We start from the raw sequence: 13812 nt of genomic DNA on the forward strand, positions 1-13812 counted from the left end.
ACTATGGTTCACTTTGTCTGACAGACCAGTGCAATATGATTTGCTATCTTTTGCTATTCATATAGCAACCGTCAAGCAGAGGGGGTGCTTTTGGGAGGAGAAAGGGACTGAAACACAGTGTTCCCTCGGGTTTCTAGAAATAAGTGATCTGGGTCAGGGATGGGAAGACAGTGCAGGCCTCCCAGGGGAGTAGAGAGCAGAAAGGAATGAGGAAAGGGGAAAACCAGGGAGGTGTCAAGACCAGCAAGTACCTGACCTTTAGAGATAAATACCCACTTTCCACCTCTTCCAGTGGAGCTGCTGGTCAGGACCAGTAGAATGAGAAAGGGAGATCCAGGAGGAACAACACTCAGTACCAATTTGAAAGAGGGCATGTCTAAATCTAAATCTCCTTTAAATCTGAGTGTGTCTTTATCTGATACCCCAGGCCCTAAAGAAGGCAGCTGTAAACTTTTCATGAATCAAGACCAGCAGTGGTAAACTGAGTTCAGAAGCCTAAATATAAGGCTGATCTCTCTCAGCAATATACTAAAGCAAAAGAAAAATGATAAATATGACCATACAAATGAAAGCAAGCAACTTTTTTTTTTTTTTTTCCCCCTAACTGGACTCCTTTTCTAGAGGTTTGCTTTAGGAAGAGAGCAGGTTGACTTGTATATTTGCGTGTGTGTGAAAAATGCCTGTGCTGACTCTGCTGAGAAAAAATTCAGCATATCAAGTTGAACATGAGACAGCAATGTAGCAGTGTGCTCTGGCAGCCAGGAGGGCCAACCATATCCTGGTGAACATCAAGCATGGTATTGCTAGTTGGTTGAGGGAAGTGATTGTCCTGCTCTGCTCTGCGTTGGTGTGGCCTCACCTCGAGCACTGTGTGCAGTTCTGGGCACCACGGTACTAAAAGGATGTGAAACTATTGGAGTGTCCAGAGAAGGGCTACAAAGATGGTGAAGGGCCGAGAGGGGAAGACGTACAAGGAGCGGCTGAGGTCACTTGGCCTGTTCAGCCTGGAAAAGAGGAGGCTGAGGGGAGACCTCATCGCGGTCTACAGCTTCCTTACAAGGGGGAGTAGAGGGGCAGGCGCCGATCTATTCTCTTTAGTGACCAGTGATAGGACCCAAGGGAATGGCGTCAAGCTGCGACAGGGAGGTTCATGCTGGATATCAGGAAGAGGTTCTTCACTGAGAGGGCTGTCGTGCACTGGAACACGCTCCTCAGGGATGTAGTCACTGCACCAAGCCTGTTGGAGTTTAAGAAGCATTTGAACTGTACTGTTAGTCCCATGGTCTGAATTTTTGTGTGGTGGCACCTGTGTGGTGCCAGGAGTTGGACTCGATGATCTTTGTGGGTCCCTTCCAACTCGGGATATGCTATGATTCTATAATTCTATGAAATTGAATTAGTGCCAACTACAGTCCCTTTGGAAGTCTGCTAGGAATTCAGCTAAAATCAAGCACAGCAGCCTGCTGTAGCAGAGTAGCAAGTCCTTCACTGATCTGAACCTGTAACACTGAAAGGTAAATTCTGACCTCATTCCCCCCCTTGCTCAAGACATCTTTCCACTGCACATTTCATATTTAAGATACCTCCATCACTATTTTATAATCCATTGAAGGTTTAAATGTGTCAATTCGTGCTCTACTCTAAGCACTGGGGGGGGCAAAAAATTGGATGAATCCAGATGTTAGAACTACACATTCACATGTCATCACAAACAGTAAAAACATGGACAAGACGAAGAATATTGAGTGAGAACAAGAGAGAAGATACCTACGTTCAGATAAGGAAACGCTTTGCAATGCATCACCAGGATGAAGGAAGGGGAGAGCATGATTGGATGAAAAGTGGGAGGAGAGCAGTTTACAATACAGGCCAAGGCTGGGCTCTGATCTCAAAGAGATCAGCATACACCAACAGAGAGAAGTACAGAGGCCCAAGTTTGATTTGGCAAGTCTTCCAGCTGTTCTCTCTCTCCCTCAGTCTGTGCTCACAACTCAGATACATTTGGCACTGGCTGGATCAGAGAGTGCTACAGGAATGGCAGTTCTTTCACATAATTTGCTTCCTCATCAGTGTTCCAAGGGGAAGGACAAAGCTTTGGCTGCTTGCTTTACAGAACAAGTCTGACAGTGAGGCAAAGGAAGCTGCAAAGAGACCATCATACTTAAAAAACCTCCAGCAGGAGGGGTTATAGGTGGTTCAGAAAAGAGCAATCAACACCACCATCTTCCCCTTTCCCCCCACTCTTTCCCCCCAAAACCTACTCATCCACTCTCTCCTTGCAGCCTGAAATGCAATTCACGCTAATTAAGCACTAACTGCAGCCTTCAAGAAAAAAAAATACTTTACTACTCTGAACATAGTAGAAATTAGAGCAATACTGAGAAATGTGTAAGTGATATGTATGGTTTCACAGTCTTAAACTATTGCTTTAAAGGCAGTAGGTAAAATCAGCTCTTTGTTGCAGACAGTCTAGAAAGTGGAGATTGTAGCAGCCTTTGGGCTAAATTTTGATACCTGAACATTGAATAATAATGTTGCTCTTGTTTTTCTTGGTAGTAAGTTTCAAATCAGTTTACAAAGGAACTCAAATCTTTATATTACAAAGGGACTTAGGCATGGGTGGTGGCAAGGAGTGGAACCAGGAGTTGAATAAGGTCTCTTGTATCTTAAACCCTTTCCATGGTTACCAGACATACTGCTCCCATTTACTGCCTTGTGCACTGTTTTCTACCCTGATAACCATGGGTATTTTAAAGCATATCAAGAACCAAGGGCATGATGTATTAACAGAGCCAAGCCCATCTAATGGCTCACAGCCACTGACCTGCCCTGACTCTCTTGCTGTTTCTTAGCCACTGGCACTAGGACTCGTTGGAGTCTTCCCTCTGATTGATCTAGCAGAAAACGAACTCAACAAAGAAAGCAGAACATTTTCTGCTGAGTTAGTGAGCTGAATAGATTCAATGAAGTGTTCAGTGACCTCCAGAGCCAGCTCAAGGAACTAGGCCAGTTATGGCTGAGGTGGGAAGAGGAACAGCAGAGACAGTAACAGCTGGCTCTTTTCAAGACAGCAAGTTCATAGATGAGCTTAGCAGCATTGTCAACAACAAACAGAGCCTTTTGATCTTCCATTTTTTACTATAGATACCAGAATAAATGTATTTTCCATATGATGTGAGTCATTGTAAAGAGTTCCACTGAGAAGTGGGACACTACTGGGGACTTGTTAACAATCACTGACCTGCATTGTTTGGGTTAGTAGAAAGAGACTAGGAGTCCAGTCCTCTTGGGAGGTAAGAAGTCCAGGATCAGCAGTCTAAGCAGAAAAAAATGGAAAATTAAGATTCCAGTACAGCTTAATTTGTTCCCAATAAGCCACTTTTCTGATTTTTTCTTATCACTACAAGCCAATCATCCTAATTACTCTTGTTATTGCTGGATATGAATGGTTTGTGGCAAAGAGGCTTTGCAGGTACCAGTTGATTCACTGAATTTCAGAAAAACATACTGTCCTCCTCTAATTCAAATGCTGTCCAAGCACAAAAGTATAGTTTGCCTGTTTAAAAGCAGCCCATTTGACTTAGATAACTGTTACTCCTCTCAAAACAAAAACTCTTGTCAATTTCTTTTTAAAATTATTTCAGTGCTGCAGGCTCCACGCAACACCCAGAAGTACAAAAGTTTAACAAAATTATATTAAATGAGGAATGTAAGACCTCTGATACTTGACACTGAGAAACACAAATGAAAACAACTGACACTGAGGCATTCTAGGACTTAGCAGAAAAAGAACAGTCTTCTACCCAGGCTTTTGAAAGTCACATTTAAAAAAACAACCAGTTCAGAACTTACCTTTGTGTGATGCTTGCCTTAAAAAGATGTCTAGAAGAGGTCTTGTACAATAATATTAAGCACTGCAAGGTTTACACAGGATTTAAATGGAAAGAGTTATTACCAGCATTCAGAAAACATCACGGTCTCATTATTTTCTGTTTTCCCTTCAGTCACTACTTTCACAGCTACTGTCAGTCCACTGTGTTGCTTTAGGAATATCTTTCAACCAAGTTCCCAGTGGAGCATCTGATATTTTTCCAAGAAAAGCTTTTCAGACTCTGAACGAGCAGTCCTTTCAGTACAATCCCTGTGCCCAACAACTTTCTACAGAAAAGCCCTCATTATGAATTTTGAGTCAGTGGGGTTTTCTCAGTCAGCATGTGTTGCTGATCAGGCTTTCTTGAACTAGAATAGGTATTTCCTGTATAGTTTGCAGGAAACCCTAAAGCACATTAAAATGTGTTGCAGGCTAATGACTACAAAAGAAAAAAAATAAAGAAAATGACAATAAAAAACTTGATTTGGAATTGGCAACTCCGTAACCTTTCCCTTAGCTGCCATCTCATTAACATATTTGTTCAAAAGCCTTTTCTCTGCTTCATTACATAATTTGTGTTACAAAATCTAGATAAACACTCATTATTCCCAGTTCTAGATAATGACTTAATGGGCTTTTTTTTTTTTTCCCCAGAGGGAAATAGGGGGACAGAAGGACAGAAGGTGTTTTTATTAGTGGGAAATGAACCACACCAATTTTTGAGTTAACATCTGGGACATCTGTTGCATATGGCATTACAATACATTATGCAATTACTAATGAATGATTCTTCCCAATACCTCTGCATAATAGACAAGTTAAATATTATTGTCCCATTTTACAGACTAAGAATATCAGTTCATATTTTCTGCATCTCCTGTACCTGCAGTTCCACACCTGGCAAGATGTATGACATCAGAGAAGAGCTCCTCACGTTGCACTGCTATAAGGGATCAGTTCTAGTAACAGGTATAAGAAATGCTAGGCCTTTATCAGAAAAGCCTGAAGATGTGGGTACTGGCATTGGAATAAAGATGTGATATTCTGTTCCTGTTTCTTTCTAACTTACATTTCGTCATAAGCTCCCCATGTAAAAATGTAGACCTGTATGACCCCCAGCTGAGATCTAGTGGCAGAACCTGCTGCACCTGTGGCTTCTTAATGCTGTCAGTCAGTCCTAGCCATGGTAAAATATCTCCAGGGACAAAAGATGAAATCAGTTAATGCAGGCTTTAGGTTTCACCTTGCACATTCTCGAATACTGAAGGGGTCCAAGGTTCACTGGGGGAACAGTAGGGCCTGGGAGGCTGCTGGAGCAGGGCTGAACAGCACTGCTGCAGGACTCAGTGAGGTGAGGCTGCAGGACCAATGCTGGGCTTCTACCCCATGGTGTCAGTGGGCAAATATTTCCCCTCCACTAGCTGGCAGTTCTCATTTGTGACATGAGCACTGCTCTGGCCTGGGTGAGCCAGCAGTGCCCCAGGGAGGTCAAGGTGGGTTCATGAGACTGGATGCTAGTGTAACCACTGCTCCAGAGGTGGAGGGGGACACAGTTCGCACCTGCCCTCCCTGCTCACTGCAAACCAGACATGCAGCAACAGCCCCACAGCCCTTCTGCCTGGGTGGGCTGTGAGAGCGATGGCCATGATGACACCAGCCAGGTGGTGGCAAGGGCTGGGGCCCATGGCAAGGGGTTGCTGTGGGCAGCCCTGTTTGCCAGGGACTGCCCTCACTGACCGCAGAGCTTGAGGGTTTGTTTCATGGTGCTGCCTCTCCCTCTCTGCTGGCACCTGTTCGGACTGTGTCCTTGTAGACTGCAATGTCATGATTATCAGCAATATATTACCACGGGTGAGTTCACAGGTGGGCTGCTATGCTCCCTGCAGGTTTCTCTGCAGACAGGCGCTGGTGCTGCACCTGCTCTGCTGCCAGTGCAGCTGCTGGGCAGGAAGGGGCGATGTGGCCTGAGGGCTGCCCGTGGCTATTGCCACAGCAGGCACAAGGAGGAGATGCTGCCCTGCAGCCTTGTCTGCACTGGGCAGGAAGGGGAGGTGAGGCCTGAGGACCTCTCTCAGAAGCAGTGATGAAGAGAGCGTTCCGCTGCCCCTCTCATCCCTGAGGCACTGATGGTGGGTGTGTGGGCAGACTCCTGCTTCCCTCCTGAGGGAGCCACCAGCTTGCCCCGTGCCCTGTAGAGGGGCAGACATGCCTGGGTGTTGTGGGGTAGAGGCTGACCAGGATCAGCCCCCCACTGCACTGGGGCAGGGGAACACCCTGCCCCTGACTGCTTCAGGCATCCAGGCAGTGATCCTGCCTGCTGCATAAACCCAATATTGCAGATAAACTTATTTGGAAAAGAAGGAAAGAGAAACCTCATAGTTCCTCTAAGGACCACTGTATGTGGAACCCACACTAGAAACTCATGCTTGTCTAATAGTGCTGCAGTTTCTTCTTGAAAAATCTTTTGGGTAAGCAGCTGTTTGGGGTGGAGCTATTACAACAGATGCTTTCAGTTTGATTTCTTTTTCCCTTCTTCTCGTAGAAGAAAGGATACCCAGCAGAATAACAAGAAAAATCATGACAGAAGAGACCAGGTTCTGTGAAAACTGGTAAGAGATCTTTCTCGCTCTCCATTTTCTGTGAAAAGATTTTATATTAATTTTCACATTTCAAGGTTGCTGCTTTCTTGCTGCCTTCCTGTGGAGAGGTTTCTTCCATAGCCCTGTCCTATGCTGCAGGACAGCATCTGGCAGAAAAGTCATTGCACAGACACGCCAATCCGTGCAGTTGCCTCAGTTTTCCCTCATGTCTGATATTCCCTTCTGTTGCTATATTTGTAGATATGTGATACTATATATATATATTTTTAAAGATAAATAGCTATCTCTGGTAGGGCAGAAGGCTAAACGGGGCCATGAAGCATAGCTTGTTGTGTCTCTAGTAGTTGGGCCATTGGGTAGATTATGTGAATGAAGACTGTAAAGCACTGCGATTAAAAAGAGTCATACCTAACAAGGTCAAACGAGCTCAGCCTCAATTTTATTTGGCCACAAAGGAAACCCAACACTTAGCCTTGCATAAAGAGAGCCTGTGTATTTCATACTAAAGGGTTGTAGGGGATGCTTTGAATAAACTTTGTCTAAAACTTCTGATAGCTGTCTCTGTAACTTCTTAAAAGAACATTCTGACAGAAGATCCATTCCATTGTTCATCCATCTTGATCATGTGAAGCTCCTGCTGATGTCTAAAGCTGATTTCCTTGAGGAAACTTATCTTCCCTAAGAAAATTAGAAGAGCTGACCTTTTGCCTCTTCCTGGGGATTTTTATTTTATTTTACTTTTTTTTTTTGACTCCCCTGTTTTGATGTCATACTGTGCTAATTTATGTGCTCTTAACCTAGCCATTCCATCCATGCTAAGAAAACAGCATATGTGCTGGGTAGACTGGTTTTGTGGCCCAGGCTTGATGTCAGAGTTTGGAACGAGGGCCTGTGCAGAAATCCCAAATGGTATCAGCTACTCTGCCTCACATGCCTTCTATAAACAGCAGAACTGGAAGTATGCACACCCTTTCCGGCAGACTTCCTGCTCTTGTAGGCTAGAATGGTAGTGTGGGCTTGCCTTTAGCTGTTATGTCCCCATGACCATCACTATCTTGTGCCAGGCACCAGTACCTCCTGCCACAGGATCTGGGGCCCACTGCAGTGTGTACTGGGAAGCAAGCATGCAGCTGTGTGGGTGCTTGGCTGCTGGCCAGGGTCAACCCACCTCTCTCTTCCCCATTTTTGTTCTTGGTAGTAAACGAGGTGTGTCTGCTGCCAATTTCTCCCTCCACAAGACCCACTGCTTGCGGTTTTTCACTCTCTGTCCAGAATGTGATAAACCAGTTGCCCAAAATGATATGAAAAGTCATCAAACAGAAGCACACAAGCAGGTAAGGAATGCTATATTTTCTTCAGGGAAAGCAGCATAAAGCTCTGCCAGCCTAGACGTATGTTTATGGTACAGTGCTCTATATTAACTAGATTTGAACTTCTGTAATTGAACAGAAAATCTGTAAGGGTCTGAAATGACCCTTCAGTTTTGGTTACAGCACCTTTTGATCTCATTGCACATGCAGCTTAATGGAATACAGCTTACACTATGGTATCCCAGCTCTGCCAGCAATGCAAATTGCAGATCAGGTATCGATACATGCTCCTATTGCTCATGAATCAGCCAGAGCATGCAATACAAAGTTTATGCCTCCTGTAGGGTATTACACCAACATTATTTCAACCACAGAAGGATGAACAGTGCCTGCTCTAGCATAAAGCTAAATGATTTGAATAGAGGAAGACAGACAATAACTGATCTGATATAAACCTTGCTGGTACTAAGCTACATCAATAATCAACATTTTTTTTTATAAACAAAACCGAACTGGCAGGGTGAATATATCAGCTTTTCATATAACGAGGACATGACATGACATTTTTATATAGCGTTAAGAACCCTGTAGCTAGAGGTACCATGCTGACCAGTGAATACCCACGCATGACTTTTTATTCTGTCTTACTAGATTTATTGTTTTAGCACTTTCATTGATTTCAGTTGCATGGGAGAACACATGAGTAGCTTTCATGGCAAATTTCCAGAAAACTGGTATAATTCATATGTTTTCATAGGGACTGTTATAATTTAGACTAGCTGAATATCAGCACTATACTTTAAGTTAAACCTCAGTCAAAATTTTGAACACACACATGCATACAAACACACACAGACTTTGCATTTCATGTCACACTTTGCATTTCACATGGGGACCTTTGAGAACTGGATACCCACATAGAGTGACAGCTTCCTGCAGAATCACCAGGTATGTGTTCCTCAAAATCTCATCAACACAGCTCAGGCCTGAAGAGAAACAATAATTCACCAACAGCCTCTTGATGATGGGGATCAAAGTGACATGGAGATCATCTCAGCAGCTTGAAGTTGCATTGACATGTGAAAGCACTAACTATTGTCTTATGCTCCCAATGAACTGTTGTTTCACTTGCAGGTCAGATGTAATCTTTGCTGCCAAGGCATGCAGCAATATCAGCTGGAGCATCACATGGTAAGTATGGAGCGAAATACTTGTCACCCTCAAGGCTGACACCTTCGACCAGACACCAAGAATCACACTAATGGATTCAACAGCAAAAATGTATAAATCCCTGACTTAGTAATGGACTATGATAAAAACTTAAACCTCTCAGCAGTGGCAGTGTTTTGACCTACCTTTTTCTGCTTGTAAAAAAGTATATCCCATGGTAGTTGTTGTTGTGGTTTTACCTTGCTGGGCGGCTGAACTCCAACACAACTGCTCTCTCACTTGCCCTCAGAAGAAGACGGGGAGAAGAAAGTATGTTGGAAAGAAAAAAAGAAACAGTCACGTGTTGAGATAAGGATAATTGAATTAAAGAGAAAAGGAAGAGAGAAAAGACAAACGAACAAGCAAAGGCTTTGTGGAAGCAGAGAGAGAGAAAACAAAATTTCCCTACTTCCCATCAACAAGTGACGTTTCGCCACATCCTGGCAAGCTGGGCCTCAATACATGTAGCAGTTTTTTGGGAGGACAGACTATTCATAATGAGAGCCTCCCCTCTCCTTCCCCTTTCCCACCTTTTATTGCTGAGTGTAACATCATATGGTATGGAACATCCCTTTGGTTGGGTTAGGTCAGCTGCCCTGGTGATGTCCTGTCCCCATGTCTTGCCCACCCCCAGCCTGCTGGCTCTTGGAGGGGGTTGGAGGAAGTCTCGATGCTGTGCCAACGCTGCTCAGCAATAGACAAAGCATTGGTGTGATACCAATGCTGTTCCATCTAGAATTGCAGAGCACAGCATTATATGGACTGCTTCAGGGAAAGTTAACTCCATCCCAGCCAGACCCAGTACAGTTGTCTGCTCCAGGAGATAATGAGCCAGCAATACGCGCTTGCAGCCTAGAAGGCCAACTGCATCCTGGGCTCCATCAAGAGGCATGACCAGAAGGTGGAGGGAGGTGATTGTCCCCCTCTACTCTGCCCTTGTGAGGCTCAACCTGGAGTACCTGCTCCAGTAGTAGATGCTCAACCTGCATCTAGGTTTGGGGTCCCCAGCACAAGAAAGATGTGGACCTGTTAGAGCAAGTCCAGAGGAGGGCTACAAAGATGATCAGAGGGCTGGAGCACTTCTCCTGTGAAGAAAGGCTGAGAGAGATGGGGATGTTCAGCCTGGAGAAGAGAAGGCTCCGGGGAGACCTCACTGCAGCCTTTCAATACTTAAAGCGGTCTTATAAAAAAGATGGAGAAGGACTCTTTACTTGGGTAGAAAATGATGAGACAATGGGGCATGGTCTTACACTAAAAGAGAATAGATTTAGTTTAGACATTAGGAGGAAATTCTTCACTGTATGAGGCACTGGAATAGGGTGTCCAGAGAAGCTGTGGATGCTCCATCCCTGGAGGTGTTCAAGGCCAGGCTGGATGGAGCCTTGGCCAACCTGATCTAGTGGGTGGCATCCCTGCCTATGGCAGGGGCGGTTGGAGTTAGATGATCTTTAAGATCCGATCCAACCCAAGCCATTCTATGATTCTATGTCGATTCTATGATAATCTGTTACTTTCTCATTCTTGGCTATTCAGGCTGCTGTTCTTCAAGGGCCGCTTAAAGATATTTCTGCCCTACTCACACATGCTTGTCCAAAAGGGAGGCTGTACAAAGTGAGAATCTTTAGTCACACAGAAACTTTGCATTAAAACTGCATAAGGGTAAGGCCAAGGAAACAGCTAAGGATGAGATTCACAAAAGAATTGGCAGAGGCTGGGAGGTGAGAACAGCATGTCTATGCTAGCTTTAGTTTAACCATTTCATGGAAACAAATCAATGAAGACACAAAAGGCTTCCCTTAGTGGTGTTAGCTGAAGTATTAGAGTTTTCAGGGTAGGCTTGTGCTGTACTGACAACCTATACTGACATAGCACATGATTCATATTTTTCTTTCTAATGCCTAAATCCTCCTAAATTATAGCTAGCCTAGACAGGTGAACTCTTAATACAGCTATACCTTCATTTGCCTGTGTAGATACTCCTTAGGGAGGATATTCTTGAACAGTTTGTCACTGATGTCACCCAATGCCCCCTTTTGGTATTGATAGAAAGTTTGGAATAATTTCGTCTGTTTATGTGCAGGCCAAGCAATGCCACAAACGAGCAATGAAATGCAAAATCTGTGAGTTGGAAATGCCCTTCAGCAAGCTTCAGGAACACCTAAACACCTGTGCCAGTCGAACCGAATGGTGTTGGGAGTGTAACAATTATCTCATGTACAAAGACCAGAACAAACACAAAGATATTTGTCAGAACAGTGGTCTGTCCTGCCATAAGGACGTGAACTTTCAAATCAGTGAAGCATCTACTAATGCAAAATTTATTTACTCCACTGGTAAGCAAAATTCCTCATTGTTATGTACTGGGTCAACTCTGTTAAATGTTGATGAAAATCCTCCTGCCTTCTCTACAGTTCTCAGTAATGCAGGCTGAAGGATATTGTTGTTTAACTAACCACAGTGAAAGGGACAAATGTTGCTTTCTATTATGCTGGTTATTGTAAAGCCAGAATGATTCCACTCACTGCTGGCTTATCGGCCATGTTCTGTTATGCCGCCCTTATAGGCTGGAAGTGAAATTCCTTCTGTCAGAAAATAACTGGATCTTCCTCTTTCTACTTGTCACACAGAGCAAAAATGATTTAAAATTTCTGAATACTTCATATCTAAAGCCACTTATTTCTTGAAGTTGAGAACAGCTTTATTAGGCCTAAGGTATTGAACAGACTATGTCAAAACAAAACAAAACAAAATCATGAATCCTGTCAAAGGTTCCAGAAAAGAACAGAAACCACTTAGTGGTTGGTAAAATGAGCTGTAGAGAGCAAAACCCCTGGCTACAGGGATATACACAATCCTGGCCTAGAATAAGCTAGGCCAAGGCAGGAGTGAACCATCCTGAGCCACAAAACACGGTGCTGTAGTGGAATTTCAAATACTCTGAAGTATGTGAGAAGGGATGGTGGTTTAGTTTTGAGTGATGCCAAAAGCAAAATATAGTCACAGCTCTAATTCCTTCTTGGCTAATGGAATCAACATCATCTGTTTCTCTATCACCAGTGACCATACGTGGATCTGGGCAGCCTATGTAGATTACTTCTGTCTGCATTTTATTTCTCCCCTTTTACCCTTCTGAAGGTACCGCTGACAATCTTTGTGTGAGGTGCAATAAGTCATTCCCAGATGACCAGTACTCCCAACATCTGGTAAGCATATTTGAAACTGAACAAGAGAATGATCTGTGTTTAATTTCAGTCAGGTTATTTTTCCAAAAAGCTGTATATTAGATAAGAAAAGGCAGTGAATCTTGGCTCTTCAAATTATAGTTTCATGATACAACATATTCAGCTGCAGCTTCACTATGACATGGTCTCCACTGCCCTTCCCAAAGACTCATCTCTGTTGCAAACCACACGGTACCATGCAGTTGGGTGTAATGCAAATTTTTACTTCATTATTGTTTTCTTTTTAGCAGAATAAAACCAGTACAACTCATAAGCTGACAGAAGTTCTTGCTGGCCAGTCAACTTCAAAACCCAGCAGTGATCCACCACAGTCTTCTACCTCCCTGGCTCCTTCTTCCAGCTCTGAAAAGGCAATGGCATGGAAAGATCTCAGTCCCAAAGGGAAAGGAAGGTACCATCCATTGACCTCCAAAACCTTGCCCAAACCTTCAAAGAACAAAAAGATGGTTGGCTTTCCTTCTCCCACAAGAGGCAGACTTTCCACATCACCTCAAGCTCTTAAAGACACCTGGTCTTACGACTTGCTGGTGACCTGTGCCCACTGCAACATTCTTCTGCCACTTCCAACTCTTCAGAAACATGAGGTGAGAGGTGATGTATTGGACTCAGCCTCCTACATGCTTGAACGAAGAGCCACACCTACATATTAATAAGTATATGCTACTTATCCCCTCACTGCCCAGGGTCCATTTGCTCACATCTATACAAACAAGATCCATTGCCTATAGTCCACCTGATTTTTAGGGAAATACTAACCACAACTCAAGCCATTAATTTTAAGCTCAAATCCTGGAAAGTCTTCAGTGCCGCTCTTTTGTTCTGAAGGCTGGTATTGTTCCTGCTAATCAAACACTATATCTAAGCTGTATCAGAGATGGAGCTCTAGATAATTTTCCATCCCAACAAAGGGGCCTAGCTGCCTCACTACTGAATATGATTGTGGGTTGAATATAATGTTCTCCTCCAATATAACTATTATTTATATTTTAGATCAAATGTCTATGTTTGATGTCTTTGAGAAATGCTAAGATGAACCAAAAACCAAACAGTGGAACAAAAGGTATTGCAGAATTTCAGAAACCTAGAACAGGATCCATCATTCAGGATTATTCTGTACTGGGTTAATAGGAACAATTTTGCAGAGGAAGTGCATCTGGAAGATCTAATACTCGGAATATCACAAAGCTTTTTGGATTCCAACACACACTGGGTTCCCATGAGGACTGACTCAACAGAGAGTTTTAGTAACAATGTAATGCAAAAGGCTAGTTTTTCATTTTAGTACTGGAATTAAGAGGAAGCTAGTTCAGGTCAAGAGAAAGAAAAAAAGAATAATTTTGGGTTTCCTCAGCATTCTCTCCTACCCCCCCCCCACCCCCCCCGCCCCCGCCAGCAGAAAACATGTGTGAAGAATGCATTGTTGTGAAATAAAAAAGCTGATTTTGGCTTCTAAAAGTGTACATTTCACAAAATCACAAAATGGTTAAGGTTGGAAGGGGCCTCTGGAGGTCATTTGGTCCAACACTCCTGCTAAAGCAGAGATACCTAGAATAAGTTGCCCAGGACCATGTCCAGACAGC

General features: G+C 43.6%; 1 protein-coding gene across 2 annotated transcripts; it reads left to right on the forward strand.

The window, feature by feature from the left end:
- Positions 1-4620: 4620 nt before the first annotated feature.
- XAF1 (XIAP associated factor 1) lies at positions 4621-13598 on the forward strand (the record flags this gene model as incomplete). Of its 2 annotated transcripts, none has more annotated exons than XM_080562551.1 (7): positions 4621-4840; positions 6414-6480; positions 7670-7805; positions 8916-8972; positions 11071-11323; positions 12126-12193; positions 12460-13598. In XM_080562551.1, 7 exons carry the CDS (start codon positions 4621-4623, stop codon positions 12880-12882), a joined length of 1224 nt encoding a protein of 407 aa, XP_080418677.1. In that variant the 3' UTR covers positions 12883-13598. The 2 variants fall into 2 exon arrangements, with proteins under 2 accessions (XP_080418677.1, XP_080418678.1); XM_080562552.1 differs by having other exon boundaries at positions 12463-13598.
- Positions 13599-13812: the final 214 nt, after the last annotated feature.

This window comes from Anser brachyrhynchus (genome assembly GCF_964034855.1).
Source record: "Anser brachyrhynchus genome assembly, chromosome: 20".
NCBI lineage: Eukaryota > Metazoa > Chordata > Aves > Anseriformes > Anatidae > Anser > Anser brachyrhynchus.